The 14,973-nt window shown below is 43.6% G+C and overlaps 1 protein-coding gene across 4 annotated transcripts in view; it reads left to right on the top strand.

The window, feature by feature from the left end:
• Positions 1–335: 335 nt before the first annotated feature.
• Positions 336–14,973, top strand: part of LOC308293946 (caprin-1-like) — a 37,494-nt gene continuing 22,856 nt past the window's right edge. For 3 of the 4 annotated variants that reach the window (XM_080736621.1, XM_080736622.1, XM_080736620.1), the window contains exons 1-6: positions 336–481; positions 2,899–3,108; positions 4,112–4,174; positions 4,370–4,456; positions 6,809–7,047; positions 10,543–10,625. In XM_080736621.1, the coding sequence (XP_080592747.1) occupies positions 2,899–3,108; positions 4,112–4,174; positions 4,370–4,456; positions 6,809–7,047; positions 10,543–10,625 (682 nt within the window). In that variant the 5' untranslated portion in view covers positions 336–481. The remainder of the gene's footprint in view (positions 482–2,898; positions 3,109–4,111; positions 4,175–4,369; positions 4,457–6,808; positions 7,048–10,542; positions 10,626–14,973) is intronic. The other variant, XM_080736623.1, reaches the window with a different exon arrangement.

Genomic DNA, 14,973 nt, shown 5'->3' with positions numbered 1-14,973 from the left:
ACTGCACTCTGATACATTCAAACTCTTTTAGAAAATGACGAACGATCGGATTAAAATGCTTCTTATTAAACAATAAGGAAAACTCGGGTAATTCTGCTGGAGCGGACCATAAAGTGACATCCGTGAGCCTTTATTAAAAACTTTATTTTGTGAATGTAAAGGTTTTTGTAGACGTACGTTGCAAATTGGTAAAACCACTCCACACCAGATTGAACCTCATCCACGACACACCGTCCTGTTCCACGGCCGGTGAACAGGGGACTTTCGGCCGCATAAAGTGTGTTGTCGCCTGAAGAAGCAGTCTCAGTTGTCGGTGCGGCCGGCGGGGCGGATCCTTCCCTTCCACAGCTTTAAACTGAAACACACCAACAACAAACCCTACAAATACAATACAAAACACAGGAAAACAACGACAATTCCTCTTCGTTTGGACTCCTTTCTAGAGCGGTCTCCTCTGCGGACAGGACACACAGCAAGCAAGGTACGCGTTGGAGCTGGAAATGTTGTGTTGTTTAGGCGTTTAGCACGGTGATGCTACATTCAGCGGAGCATGCTAACGCAGGGTGGCCGTGCTACAGGCAGCGCTGCCCGGGGGCCGTTTGGCACAACGAGCGCCCCCCTCATCCATCCATCCAGTACTATGATGATGCAGTGGTTCTCAACCTGTTCAGGCCGAGAGAGATCACCAAGATAGACATTATTTTAACTGGGGACCCCGAAGATAATCATATTTTAACCGGGGACCCCCCACCCTAAGAGTTACATTTTGTATAAACACGGTTCTGTTGTGAAAATAGCAGATCTACATGCTCGCTAGCGTTGCGAGGCGTTGTGAGCATGTAGATATGTTATTTTCACAATTTCTGCCTCTTAATATTTGACAGTTTGGCCAATGTTCAATTTGTCAAATTAGAGGTGTTAAAAAGTCCTCAAATTGCCACTTTAGAAATGTTTATATATACCTCTATACACGTTATGTTGGTTTGTTTACTGTTGAGTGAGAAAACAATGCTGCACATCTGGGGACCCCCCCAAAATCATTTGGGGGACCCCCCCTGGAAGAACCACTGCTATAATGTACAAGTACAAAATTGCTTTATCGTTGTCTGCTTAGGATTAACATTAACACGTTGTCTTTGGCTCATATGGAGCTCAGTTTACAGAGAGATATATCGATACAACAGGCATCATATATCTTAGTGTAATAGTGAGACACGTTATTACAATGTTAAGTTAAGTTAAAATGAAATGCTTCCTGTTTAGAGCAGAGTCTGGCAGTCTGCAGATGGCGTGAAATGCACATCGATGATCGATCACATTTACAAATGTTTTCTTCTTTTTGTTTACGTGACTGAATCTGGATCAATGGCACTCTTAATTAATCACCATAATTGCAGCAGTCAGTCAGTATTTTTTATTTAAGGGCATTTTTTTTTTTTACAAGGGTTCATATTTTTGATTGTAATTAGAGAAAAGAAAAGATGAAATGTTTCTTTTACTTCTTTCTATCGTTTCAGAGATTTTAACTGTTTTGATTTCAGTGGGTGGGGGCATGTGGGCATGTGGGGGCATGTGGGCGTGCAAGTGGCTAAATATGTATTTTTAGACACAATAAGCTGTCAATTTCTCGTATTACTATTTACAGTAACACTACCAGCCCCCACAAGTCACATCTGCCCATGAAAGATTGACCTGCATCTTGGGAATGGGCTTATTGTGTCTAAAAAGACATATTTAGCCACTTGTACGCATGCCCCCACCCACTGAAATTAATCATTAAAATCGCTATAAACAATAGAAAGCAGTTAAACGCAAACATTTTAACACTTCTCTTTTCCCAAATGACAATCTAAAATATGAACCCTTGTTCTTAAAAAGAAAAAAAAAAAAAGTTGTCATTGTCCTTTAAAACGGAAAACCATGTTCCTTCAAAAGTTGTAAGCCAAGCATCGACGTCAGATCCCCTCAAACTTAACTCACTTAGCGCCGAGCGACTTTCGGGGCGACTAACTAATGATGGCGTTTAGTGCCGAGCGACTCGGAGCGACTTTTATATAAAAGCATTGTTTAAGCTTTTAATTTGGGTTGATAGACGGAGCGGAACGGTTAGCTTACCTTCGACTAGCATACAGATGAAAACCGTGAAAAAAAAGGATACGATTATGACGTCACCTTTAAGCCATAGCTTCCTGTTTACGTAGGCCTCTGTTAGCCGCTAGGCTCAATGCAAACCATCCGACCCTCACGTAGCTTCACTAGGTCGGATTTTGATTCGGAAACTTTCTGTGTGGCATCTATATACGTTCCGATGCCCATACCAATGGTGGTTTGAGACGATCAAGCACGAATTGAGCAGTATTGAGCTCAAATGGCGGCCCGCGGCCTGTCCATTGAATGTCAATGGAGAGCATGTCATTGTACCATCCTGTTATGTCATGAACCTTGTTTTTTATTCTGACTTAACATGGGACCATGGAAAGTCTATGAGCTATGGCTCACTCTAGTGGTCATCTTGTGGCATCTGCAGGCACGTGTACCTGTTTATGTAATGTGAGTTTGGGGATTCAATATAGCTATTTCCTGGCGTTATAAGCGCAGATTCATATTGAAATCTGGCTCGCTCGGCGCTAAGTGAGTTAATCCTCTCATGTGTTGAAAATGTAGCCTAGAACAGTGTTTCTCAAAGTGGATTACAGGGACTCTAGTCTGTAGGTTCCTTTAAGGGGGTCTAAATTTACAAGTCTGTAACTCTGACAGTGTACAAAAGGAACCAAATGAACCCTATCGGGGTCATTTGGTTCCATTTGTACACTGTCAGAGTTGAGGGGAGACCTTGAAATTTGAAAGTTTGAGGGCCATCATCACCACCATCCCCTGTCTGTTGTGTAATCCGTCTAGATGCCTTCAGCGATGAACGGGAACAGGACTGTCCAGACCGCCAGCCCAGACGTGGGCTCGGGTCCCGGGGCGGGGGGCCAGACCGCCAGCCCAGACGTGGGCTCGGGTCCCGGGGCGGGGGGCCAGATCCCGCTGGGGGGCCAGTCGGAGGTGCTGAAGCAGGTGCTGGGAGTCATCGAGAAGAAGCTCCGCAACATGGAGAAGAAAAAGGTCAATATAAACACATTATGTATGAACCACTTCACGACACGTCTGTCTGTGTTTTCACTTTGTTGTACGCCAGGGACGTGCAAAGAATGTTAGAGAGGCATCTCTAAAAGGTGCCTTTTGGTGAAAATAGCAGACCTCCAAGCTCAAAACGCGTCACGTTTAAGATAAGATGCCGCATTGTAGTTCAGGAGAGTTTGGACGAGGATTGAATGCTGCCTTCAGGTATGGCATGGAAAGGAGGCATTTGCATTTCTTTCACCATAGAACTGCATTCCTGGTCTGGAGAGGGCACTTCTTTACAGACGGATAAAAGGACAGGGACTCAAGCCCCCTTTGATGTGTATGTGTGCACGTGCTTGCGACAGTGTAAGCTCATAGTGAAGGCACCGTTACAGGCTGTGATCTTGTGGATCTGCTATTTCATTGCTATTTGTGAACATTTCATATTCCTATGACATGCCCAAAACAGGAATCCCTGGTTAACACGAACACAATACTGTGTATATTACTGTATATAAACATTGCACGCAAAGTTAAGAATCTTGTCTTTTGGTAGATTATGTTGAATTGTAAAATTGCCAAAAATGTTTCTTCCTCGTCACTGATAGACTTGTCTTATAGTCAATCAATCCGCCAGACACCAGACAAGAGTCAATAGCAACAGCCGAGCCATTTGGTCAGAGCTTAGACACATCTGTCATGTGTGCAGCCCACATACTCAGCTGTGGTGCTCATCCCACTCATGCATGTTCCTTAACAAATGTGTGAGGGGGGGAGGGGGGGGGGGGGGGGGGGGGGGGGGCAGATAAACGGGCTGACAAGAAGCATTGTTTCAACTGACAGACGTCTACCGAACATTTCCAAACATTTAGTTTGATGTTTATATCGTATCCACAATATGATTTTCATAATCACAAGCATACTGTACATATACCATTTTTCAGTGTTTCTGCCTGGTTTGGTTTCCATTTAAAAACGATGTGTTTGTGTGTCTCTGTTCCAGGGCAAGCTGGACGACTATCAAGCCAAGAAGAATAAAGGTGAAGGTCTCAACCAGGATCAGCTGGTGGGTTCTCACACTCTTAGCGTCACAATCTGCATGTGTGTGTTGGACACTATTCAATTCAATTCAAAGGGCTTTATTGGCATGAGAAAACATACGTTTACATTGCAAAGCAGAAGTGTACACAGTACAATACAATACAACCAAAACAACTCGCACTAACTAACTAACTCACCTCTCCTCTCTGGTTGGCTGCAGGAGGCTCTGACCAAGTTCCAGGAGATCGCCAATAACCTGGAGTTTGCCCGAGAGCTGCAGAAGAACTTCCATGTGCTGGGACAAGACGTAAGATCTACAAAACATCTACCGTAGGACTGTGAGATTTGACATAACCTCTACTGTAGGACTGTGAGATCTGACATAACCTCTACCGTAGGACTGTGAGATTTGACAAAACCTCTGCCGTAAGACTGTGAGATCTGACAAAACCTCTGCTGTAGGACAGTAAAGGTCTTTGCACACCGCTGCGTTTTTTGCCGGGCGAATTTCGGAGCACATAATTCAAATAATCGACCTGACGTTATGTGAATCTTGTTTGCACGCTGCCGCCCGTTTTGTATTTATTTTCGGTCAGGGTTGATTTTTTTCTCTCCTTGGCCTGAAAAACGTTTTTTAATTTGATTTTTTTCCGGATATTTTAAAATCTTAGTTAGCGATCATATTGTATAGTATTGGAGTTAAACCCATTTAGGCCTAACCTATAGTTAGACCTAAATCAGCATTTAGCCTACAAAAACAAATATGTTGCAACATACTGTACATGTACTGTAAGCCCCTCCCATACACTAAAATGTGTACCCGGCCTGAATGGGTTAACTGAACTTTTACTTGACATCCTTTTAAGGCCAGTCCACACCAATGCAACCCCTTGCAACATGCAGCTGCTTGCAACCATGTTTGTGTTTAGACTTATTTAAACAAATCGGATTCTACTCTGGATGTGGCACAGATCTGATTCAGGCTGGATTCCTCTGATAGTGTAAACCGGGCCAGAGTGACCATATTCTCACACACAGGGTGAACATAGTCAGCCGTTACGGGACAGTACACAGGTACATACTGTACATACTGTACAGGGTTCCCACGGTCATGAAATTCCTGGAAATATTTTGAAATTAGAACAATATTTTTCCAGTACTGGAAACGTTTTGGAATTCACCGTTTGTCAGCCTTCTGATTGGTCCCTGAGACTCCCTGACTGGCCAACCAGAAAAAATCATTCACTTTTTGCTATCGGGGTGGTGTTTGTGCAGTGGAGAATGTTGCTTTGGGCTTTCATCGCCGTAGGCACTGTGCGACACGGCGTTCGTGCGGTACGGCCGCGCGAGGTGATAGCGATTTCGCTCATTATAATGAATAAGCTTCAACAGACTAGTTCACATGGACCTTATCAATGTAACTAAGAGTTACGATTGGGTACATATATTTTAAATGGGCAGAATTACGAAAGCCAGCCTATTATGTGAGTAGAACTATAATCTGTCTGTCACCTTCCTACCCAAGATGCACTGCGCTTTCTATTTCTGATCCAGAGGATTAAACTAATTAAAACATATATTTTCGGGGGAAAACTACTGTTTTGCTATGTAACTACTGTACCCTTTTCTTCCCTTTTTATTAATATCACGTAGATGTGTTTTTTTTGGTACTTTATATAGCTGTAATGAGGCTATGAAAAACAAAATCCCATACACTTCCACTATATTAAGAATCTGCAATGGTGATTCTGTCCCACGGGGATTAAACAAATTAAAACATATATTTTCGGGGAAACCCTCTGTTTTGCAATGTAACTACTGTACCTTTGTCTTCCCTTTTTATTAATATCACCTAGATGTTTTTCCTTTGGTACTTTAAATTGCAATAATGAGGCAATTTCCCCCCATTCACTGCCACTATAAAAACAATCTGCCCAGGGTCATCTGTACCACCATAGTAACAGGGCAGAATGGGGCGTGATTTGCAAATGAGAGAATTGATCAACGGTCCTGGAAGGTTCTGGAAAAATAGCAGATCTACATGCTCACAACGCGTTGCGAGGCGTTGTGAACATGTAGATCGGCTATTTTCACAATAAAACTATGTTATACAAAATTCCTCTACTCTTAATGCTCGTCAGGGTGCCGGGGTCCCCAGTTCAAATATGATTATTTCGGGGGTCACGGCCTGAAAAGGTTGAGAACCACTGGCAATACACTACCTGTCTTTGGGCATTGCGCATAGGAATAAGCGACAGAGCTGAATTATTGTTATTTCCACCTCTTTCCGCGGGAGTTTGCTGGAGGCGACTGGAGATTATTTGGACCACACTTCCGGTTTAACAGCAGACCTACAAGCTCACGTCGCGTCGCAGATGCAGCCTGTTGTGAGCTTGTAAATCACACTTGGCTGCGGCGCCGGAAGCTCGGTACAGCGTCTGCGCAATGCACTATGGGGCGTTGGAAACTCGTGGATAGTCCTGGAAATCTGGTTAAATATTCTGGAAGTTTTGGAAAAGTTTTGGAAATGAATTGGTAAAGATGTGTGGGAACCCTGACTGTAAGAGTAGGGATGGAGCTCAAAACACCAGCCTGTTAGAGTAAAACTGATTTTGGTTTGGTTTGTCTCTTCCCTGTGACGTGTCTCCACCACCACCAGATCCAGAAGGCCCAGAAGAAAGTGTTGCGGCGGGAGCAGCTGAAGCGGGAGGAGGGGGAGCAGAAGAGGCTGAAGGCGGTGCTGGAGCTGCAGTTCGTCCTGGAGCGGCTGGGGGACGAGGGCGTGAGGGCGGAGCTGCGGCAGGGCGCCGGCGGCTCGCCGCTGCTCTCCGACGCAGACCTCACCGCTCTGGACAACTTCTACAAGCTGGTGGGCCCTCACCGAGACCAGAACCTCAGGTAATAACACTTCTACAAGCTGGTGGGCCCTCACCGAGACCAGAACCTCAGGTAATAACACTTCTACAAGCTGGTGGGCCCTCACCGAGACCAGAACCTCAGGTAATAACACTTCTACAAGACCAGAACCTCAGGTAATAACACTTCTACAAGCTGGTGGGCCCTCACCGAGACCAGAACCTCAGGTAAGAACACTTCTACAAGACCAGAACCTCAGGTAATAACACTTCTACCAGCTGGTGGGACCCCATAGAGACCAGAACCTCAGGTCGGTCTGAATCAGTGGTTCTCAACCTTTTCAGGCTGTGAGGCTGTGACCCCCCCGCACAGTTAAAACGCTCTACTTGGAGGCTTTTGGAGCAATAAATAATAGCCGATCTACAAGCTCTCAACGGGGGGCGAAGCAACGCATTGTGAGCTTGTACATCAACTCCCCAATGCTTGTGGATTGTAAATAACATACCAACATGTTGCGGTGTTATTATGAGAAATAGGCCTATATAATTGTTTTTATATATCACAATTCAATAAAATAATACTATAAAAAATATATATTTTTAAAATTGTATTCATTCATTGGTGAATGAATGAATAATGTTTGTGCCTATTCGTCTCACATGCAGACATACACCCATGTTTGTGATAAAATAGGTTATTCTTGCTAATTTAAATAACATTATTTATCATGATTATTATCATCAGCTGTGTAAGGTTGGGAAGAAAAGAGAGAAACAAAAGTCTCCAGCGTCTATTCTCGTATATTCTCTTCATAAACAACTTTAGAGCTTTTTTCATCATTTGTTCTCTGGTGACAAGGCTGTGGACATTTGTACGAGTTATTTTCTTTAGCCGGTGGTTCTGTTACGAGCGGCTCTGTTGCGTTTGCTCAGCAACAGATGGCTACGGCTAGCTGCGTTCGTTGTCTCCTGCCCAGAGACGAGCCTGCGGCGTGCATGTGCGCATGCTTACTGTATGTGCGTGCTCAAAGCGCGAGAGACGGCGAGAGAGCGGCTGCCGCGCAGTGCACTGTGGGATAGCTGAGCTCAAGCTGGTGTCACCGGCTGAAGTAGTGACCATCGAATGCTCACTACAAATCCAAATGCATTGTGGGATACTTCAGTACACTATATTAGGGTACAAAAATGCTCACTATACATTCGGACACTAGTTCAAAATGGCAGAGCCCCATTTTAGTACACTACATTAGTGAATAGGGTGGATTTCGGACACAGCCAGGGTTTAAAACATAGGGACTAACACAGGGGTCGGCAACCCAAAATGTTGAAAGAGCCATATTGGACAAAAAAAAACCCAAAGCAAGTCTGTCTGGAGCCGCAAAAAATTATAAAAGCCTTATATATCGTCGTTGTCGGGTGGAAACCTTGTATGTCCAAAACTTTTGTTTTGTATTTATCATTTAAAAAATGAACTAAACTAGTGAAAACAGCCGATCTACAAGCACACAACGCCTCGCATTGCGAGGCGTTGTGTGCTTGTAGATCTGCTGTTTTCACTACTTTTGTGCGACAGCCTTGTGTGATGAAGCAGGGCTTTGCTTTGCGAAAAAAAAATACTGTATACACAAATTTGAAACTTGGAGATACAAGGTTTCTGCCCGACAGTGACGATATTAAAAGTCTATATTAGCTATATTAGCCTACTGTCAAAATGACTAAGTAGGCTACAAATACATAATGAGCATTACATTTAATATTTATTCTACACATTTTTACAGCATTGGAAAGCGTTTAGAATGTTTGTGTCATGTTTGTCCTCCTACAGAAACCATATTAAAACAGAAAAATATATATATTTTTCCTTTAATACATTTTTGAAAAAGCTCCAGGGAGCCACTAGGGTGGCGCTAAAGAGCCGCATGCGGCTCTAGAGCCGCGGGTTGCTGACCCCCGGACTAACAGGACACAGGTGAACTCGAATGACATGATTGGCTAAGCCTTAGCCAATTAGGCCTTTTTTATGGCCAAGGAGTCCTTTTTACTGATAAATAATGGTTGGAATGGATTCAGCAGCCCAAAAATACCCTAATTACTCATACGTTCATATTGGCCATTTTCTATTTTTCCCCCTTTAATCCCAGGCCCTTGTGATACCCCCAACTTTGATTGGCTCCCACAAAGTATGTCAAGGGAGTTGGGTTTGACAAAGTTCAGAGGTGATAGTAGACACATTTGTGAAGAAAGCTATTGATTTAGATTTAGTTCCCAGATTGGTCTAGCAATAGGCTAACTTTACCTTACTAAAGTAGAGAGTAGGGAGAGCAAAAAAAAAAAAAAAGAAATGTAAACAGCCAACTCGGGAAAACTCTGGCTTGGCAAGGCCTATTACAAACTGGGGAAACTAAGGGTTGGCACCAAGTGTGTTAACTGGGGACCCTCCACCCTGATGAGCACTAAGAGTTGAGGCATTATTTTGGCTATTTTCACAATTTCAGCCTCTAATATTTGACAATTTGGCCAATGTTTAATTTGTCATTTTAGAGGTACTAGAAAGTCGGTTGATACCGAGTACAGATCCGATTCCAGTGTGTAGTTTAAAAAACTATCTAGGTGCAGTGGTTCTCAAGGTGGGGTTTAGGGACCCCCAGTCAGTGTTCCTTAAGGGGGTTCCAAATGGACCCTCACTGGACTGTAACTCTGATGGGGGGGTCCTTGACATTAAAATAGGTTTGGTTGTGCAGCATTTCCATGTCAGAGGTCCAGAGGGGAACCACCGCCTTGATGCAGGGTGTCATCCACCAGCATTCCTCTCTTCTTGTATCACCCCCATATCTTTGTGTGTGACCGTTAAAAAAGTAACTGTGACGTCTTTTCCCTTTTTTTTTAAGCGATTTTCTTGCCCTGTTTGTTTCCTTGTGCACAGCTTTTTTTAAAGGGTTTTGTTTTTGCTTGATCACAAATTCTGAGGATGTTAATTAGACGGCGTGTTGTTTAGATGGACGCTTGGTTTGATGTTCACCTGGTATCCTGGTTACGTTGAAGGACCACATTGTTCTCTTTGCACTCTGCTGGTTTGACTGTCGTTATGTTGACCAGGGTTCATGCTCTTCACTCTGCTCTGGAGAAGAGATTAATCAATGGTTCAATGGTTCTTAACTTTTTCAGATAAAGAAGATAAAGAAACCATAAAAACATATATATATATCCATAAGTGGACGGTAGCGTCCACACCACAACGATAAAGCCGCCATAATTGATGTGAACGCCGACATATCGTTATCTTTTATCACGTCCGGTGTCAATGAAGCTTTAACTTGTTGTTTCTGGACCCTAGCAGGCTTGCTGAGCAGTATGTTAACCTGTTGTTTCTGGACCCTTGCAGGCTTGCTGAGCAGTATGTTAACCTGTTGTTTCTGGACCCTTGCAGGCTTGCTGAGCAGTATGTTAACATGTTGTTTCTGGACCCTTGCAGGCTTGCTGAGCAGTATGTTAACATGTTGTTTCTGGACCCTAACCTGTTGTTTCTGGACCCTTGCAGGCTTGCTGAGCAGTACGAGGAGGCGTCCGTCCATCTGTGGGACCTGCTGGAGGCCAGAGACAAGGCTGTGGTTGGAACGACGTGTAAGTTCTAACCCGTTCCGGACGGAATCTTTGTTTTATCCACGACGTGGTCTGAAGTGAAAAGGGCATGTTTGATATATCACCTTTTTAGTCGCCTAGTTGGAGGGCACATCCAGTTGGGGCATGGATAGATACAGGGTTCCCACGGTCATGAAATTCCTGGAAATAGTTTGAAATTAGAAATATATTTTTCCTGTACTGGAAAAAAGTTTTTGAATTGATCCACGGTCCTGGAAGGTCCTGGAAAAAATAGCTATGAATTGTTTTTGGTTATTGATTTTGTTAACTCATTTACTGCCACCATAAATGGACTTTCAGGGTTCCCTGCCCCAATTTTCTTACCTTTTGACGTGCATGTCCCGTCCGTCGTGCACGATCTGCATGCACTCCACGACCCGTTCGCAGCGTGCACGCTTTACTTTTGCTACACTGCCTGTATTTGGGCATTGCACATGAGAGTAAGTGACTTGTTATTGCGCTGAATTATTGTTATAAAGTCCTGTAAATTCAGGGTTAAATATTCTGGAAAAGGTTTGGAAATTCATTGGTAAAAATGTGTGGGAATCCTGTAGATAGATAGAATAATAATTTATGGGGAGATATAAAATAAATTACAACAATTTCATAAAATCGCCAAAGTGGAATTATGTTGGGCCTGTGGCTCCCCGGCTAGAGAGCTCTTTCCCCTCTTTATGCCCTCTCACCTTCTCTCGCACCTCCTCAGTGGGTTTGTGTAGCGTCTGCTGATGTCAATAATGACTGAGAGGCTGGGGTTAGGAGAGTGGCTGCTTCCTCAGCAGCCTTGGGCACACACACACACACACACACACACACACACACACACACACACACACACACACACACACACACACACACACACACACACACACACACACACACACACACACACCAGTGGTGTAAAGTACATTTACGTAAGTACTGTTCTTAAATACAGTTTTGAGGTATTTGTACTTCACTTGAGTATTTCTTTTACTTCTACTCCATTACATCTCAGATGCAAATATTGTACTTTTACTCCACTACTATCATTTGAAAACTTTAGTTACTTGGCAGATATCAATGATTATATTGTAAAACATACATTAATCCACTATTTTCCCTATTTTATACCTAGGCTATTTGAAAATAGCCGATCTACAAGCTCACAACGTGTCGCGATGCGACGCGTTGTGAGCTTGTAGATCGGCTATTTTCAAACATTTTGTCATTTTACTTTTGGTACTTTAAAAACCTCTTAAGCCCCAGGGGGGTCCAGGGGAAAAATCCGCCTAAAATGTATGCCCAAATTGGAACAGTTGTGGACACAAAACTACAATGATTGTGGCTACTCTTGACTCACCAAATGTCAGCTAACCCCTAAAAATCCACAAATGCAGTGTAAAACATCACACTTCTCTTACCAAATTGTCCTGCTGTGATCATTTAGCTAGGAAAAGATGATTGAAAAAGACCTCCGCCTATGGAAATGTTGCCTTCTGAATAGTGAATGAGCCTCAAGACCTCATTGAAAACATATATAGTGAATAGAGAAATTGTTCACCAAGGTGTCATCAATTGATAGGCAAAATTGTATGAATATATTCCAAACTATGTAAACTCTAAACGTGTTTTAGTGAGAGTAGTGCTGTAATATTAGTAATGTTAAAGTATAGGGTGAAAAATGATAAAAACGAGTAACAATAAGTAGTAATAATACTGTACTGTAATATGAGTAATGTATGGATGAAAAGTACAATGGCAGCTGATTACTATGCTGTAGGCCCACTGTAACAATAATCAACAAAGAAATTGTAGTTTGATTTGGTCTCTATTGATTTATTGACATTTATTGACAGCTGTTCAGGGGTCAACACCTTTTGCCCCCGCCGGCGGGGGCAATGGGGTTCAAGAGGTTAAGTACATTTTGATGCCAATATTCTCATACTTTTACTCAAGTAGATTTTGAATTCTGGACGTTTTACTTGTAACGGAGTACATCCACATTGCAGTATTGATACTTTTACTTAAGTAAAACAAGTGAGTACTTCTTCCACTACTGACGCACACGCACACACACTCACGCACGCACGCACACACGCACGCACACACACACCCACTCTGCTGCATTCTGCTGGCAGGGCTGTATGCTCAGCTCCTGGGTCTGACCAAGGAAGTTATTTAAGAAGGAAGGGAAACACGTGACCACATGGGCATGCGTATGGAGCTCAGCATGGGTGCCAAACTGCAGCCGGAAGTTCGGCAGAATGCACAAGGCAGCCTGGGACGGCTGGGAGCAGCTCATGAATAAATACTATTTCTGAACAATTGAGACCTTTATAACATACTCAGCTCAGGAAAATAAAAGAAGGCATGTCACACATTTTTTTGTGCTGTGTGGATTTTCGATGTGTGCACTGTGTCATTTTATAGCAGTAGGCCTATCTAAAGAGCAAAAAGTATGTTTCTAAACGAGCCAAGTATCGCGAGACTATCCACCGTTTCCTGTCTGGGAACCAAATCTCGCGATACTTCGGGGACAGAAACGATTATTATTTACAGTTATTATTATTATTTCATTATGTACTGTGCACATCGAAAAGCAAGTGATTGTAAAAATACCTTTGGTATGTCTTCTTTTATATTCCTGAACAGATTAGATGACAAAGGTCTCAGTAGTTAATAAATAGTTTTTGTTCCAGGTTTGTTCATGAGCTGATCAAGCCGGCTCCATTCACTGACGCGACCATGGTTTTCCCAACGGCCCTGAGCGCAATGGTGGGGGCGCGGGAGTGTGGGAAGCCTATTGCCCATCGGCCCCCACCTTTGCGCTCAGGGTCACTGGGAAAACTGCGGTCGCTTCACTGACGTGTATTTTATCGTACTTCCGGTGCGAGTTCTGGCACCCATGCTGAGCTCCATACGAATGCCCATGTGGTCACGTGTTTCCCTTCCTTCTTAAATAACTTCCTTGGGTCTGACTCAGCAGTGGAGCAGGGCACGGTGCCAGCAGCCCCTCCTGCTGGCCAGAGGAAGGAGCTGCAGGGCAGGGTGCCAGCAGCCCCTCCTGCTGGCCAGAGGAAGGAGCTGCGTAAGGATATGCTGCTGGTGACCCAGTTAGTGGAATGACCTCATGCATGATCGCGATTGCGATCATGCCTTATACATTTTTTGAGGTCCAAAACATTTTTTTGAAAAAAATAATGATGTTTTTATTTATTTTTAAAAAGTATTTATCCATACTATAATTAGAGAGAGAGGTCAGTCAGTCAGTAGGTCACAAAATGCATTATACTGCAGTGACCAATACAGCCCAGTAGAGGGCGGAATCATTCCACAACAAAAAGAAAAGAAAGGAGAGGATAAAAACAAACTTGCAGTCTCTCTCTCTCTCTCTCTCTCTCTCTCTCTCTCTCTCTGCATGGGTCACGCATGCAACGGGTGATGTGTGTCTCATCTTCCAACGGGTATAGAAACATTATGTGGAGCAAATACATCCTCATACTTCTATTCACCTAATTTAGCTGTTAAATTATTTGTATCCATCATAAATATACACTCCTCCATGGGCTGCTCCTTACATTATGATGCTCCCACATATTCTCACGCACGCACCATGCAGTTACAGTTACTTTCCCCATAACCCACACTCTGCACATATTTTGCAGCACATATATTCGAACGGGTAAGGTCTAGTGTCATATTGTTTATGTCCCAAAAACGTTTTTCAAAAGGTTTGAGGCTAAATTACCACTCCTGAATAGAGAGCCTCTCTTATTTTTGCCAGACCCAGGGGGTCGGCCTACATAAGGCTTTGTCGGTCTGTCGGTCTGTCGGTCGGTCGGTCGGTCCCTCTTTTCCTCAGTGTGCCTGTTTGCCTCTGACTGCTCATCTGCCCCTCCCTTCCCTTGCTCGGCTGATTGCCTTGAGTGCCGTCACCTGTACGGGACCAGCTGAGTTGAGTTGGCTGACGAGCTGCTGAGACTATAAATTCCTGTGTGTTCATGTGTTAGTTCAGTGCTGCAAAACATTTGCCCCACAGCCATACTAGTGAAAACAGCCCATCTACAAGCTCACAAACATTTCCAGCTGCTCAGCCTATAAAATCCTGTGTGTTCATGTGTTAGTTCAGTGCCATACTAGTCAAAACAGCCGATCTACAAGCTCACTACGCTTTGTTGCTGAGACTATAAAATCCTGTGTGTTCATGTGTTAGTTCAGTGCCATACTAGTGAAAACAGCCGATCTACAAGCTCACTACGCTTTGTTGCTGAGACTATAAAATCCTGTGTGTTCATGTGTTAGTTCAGTGCCATACTAGTGAAAACAGCCGATCTACAAGCTCACTACG

This window comes from Nannobrachium achirus, assembly GCF_963921795.1.
Source record: "Nannobrachium achirus genome assembly, chromosome: 11".
NCBI lineage: Eukaryota > Metazoa > Chordata > Actinopteri > Myctophiformes > Myctophidae > Nannobrachium > Nannobrachium achirus.
This window is presented reverse-complemented; position numbering and strand designations above follow the sequence as displayed.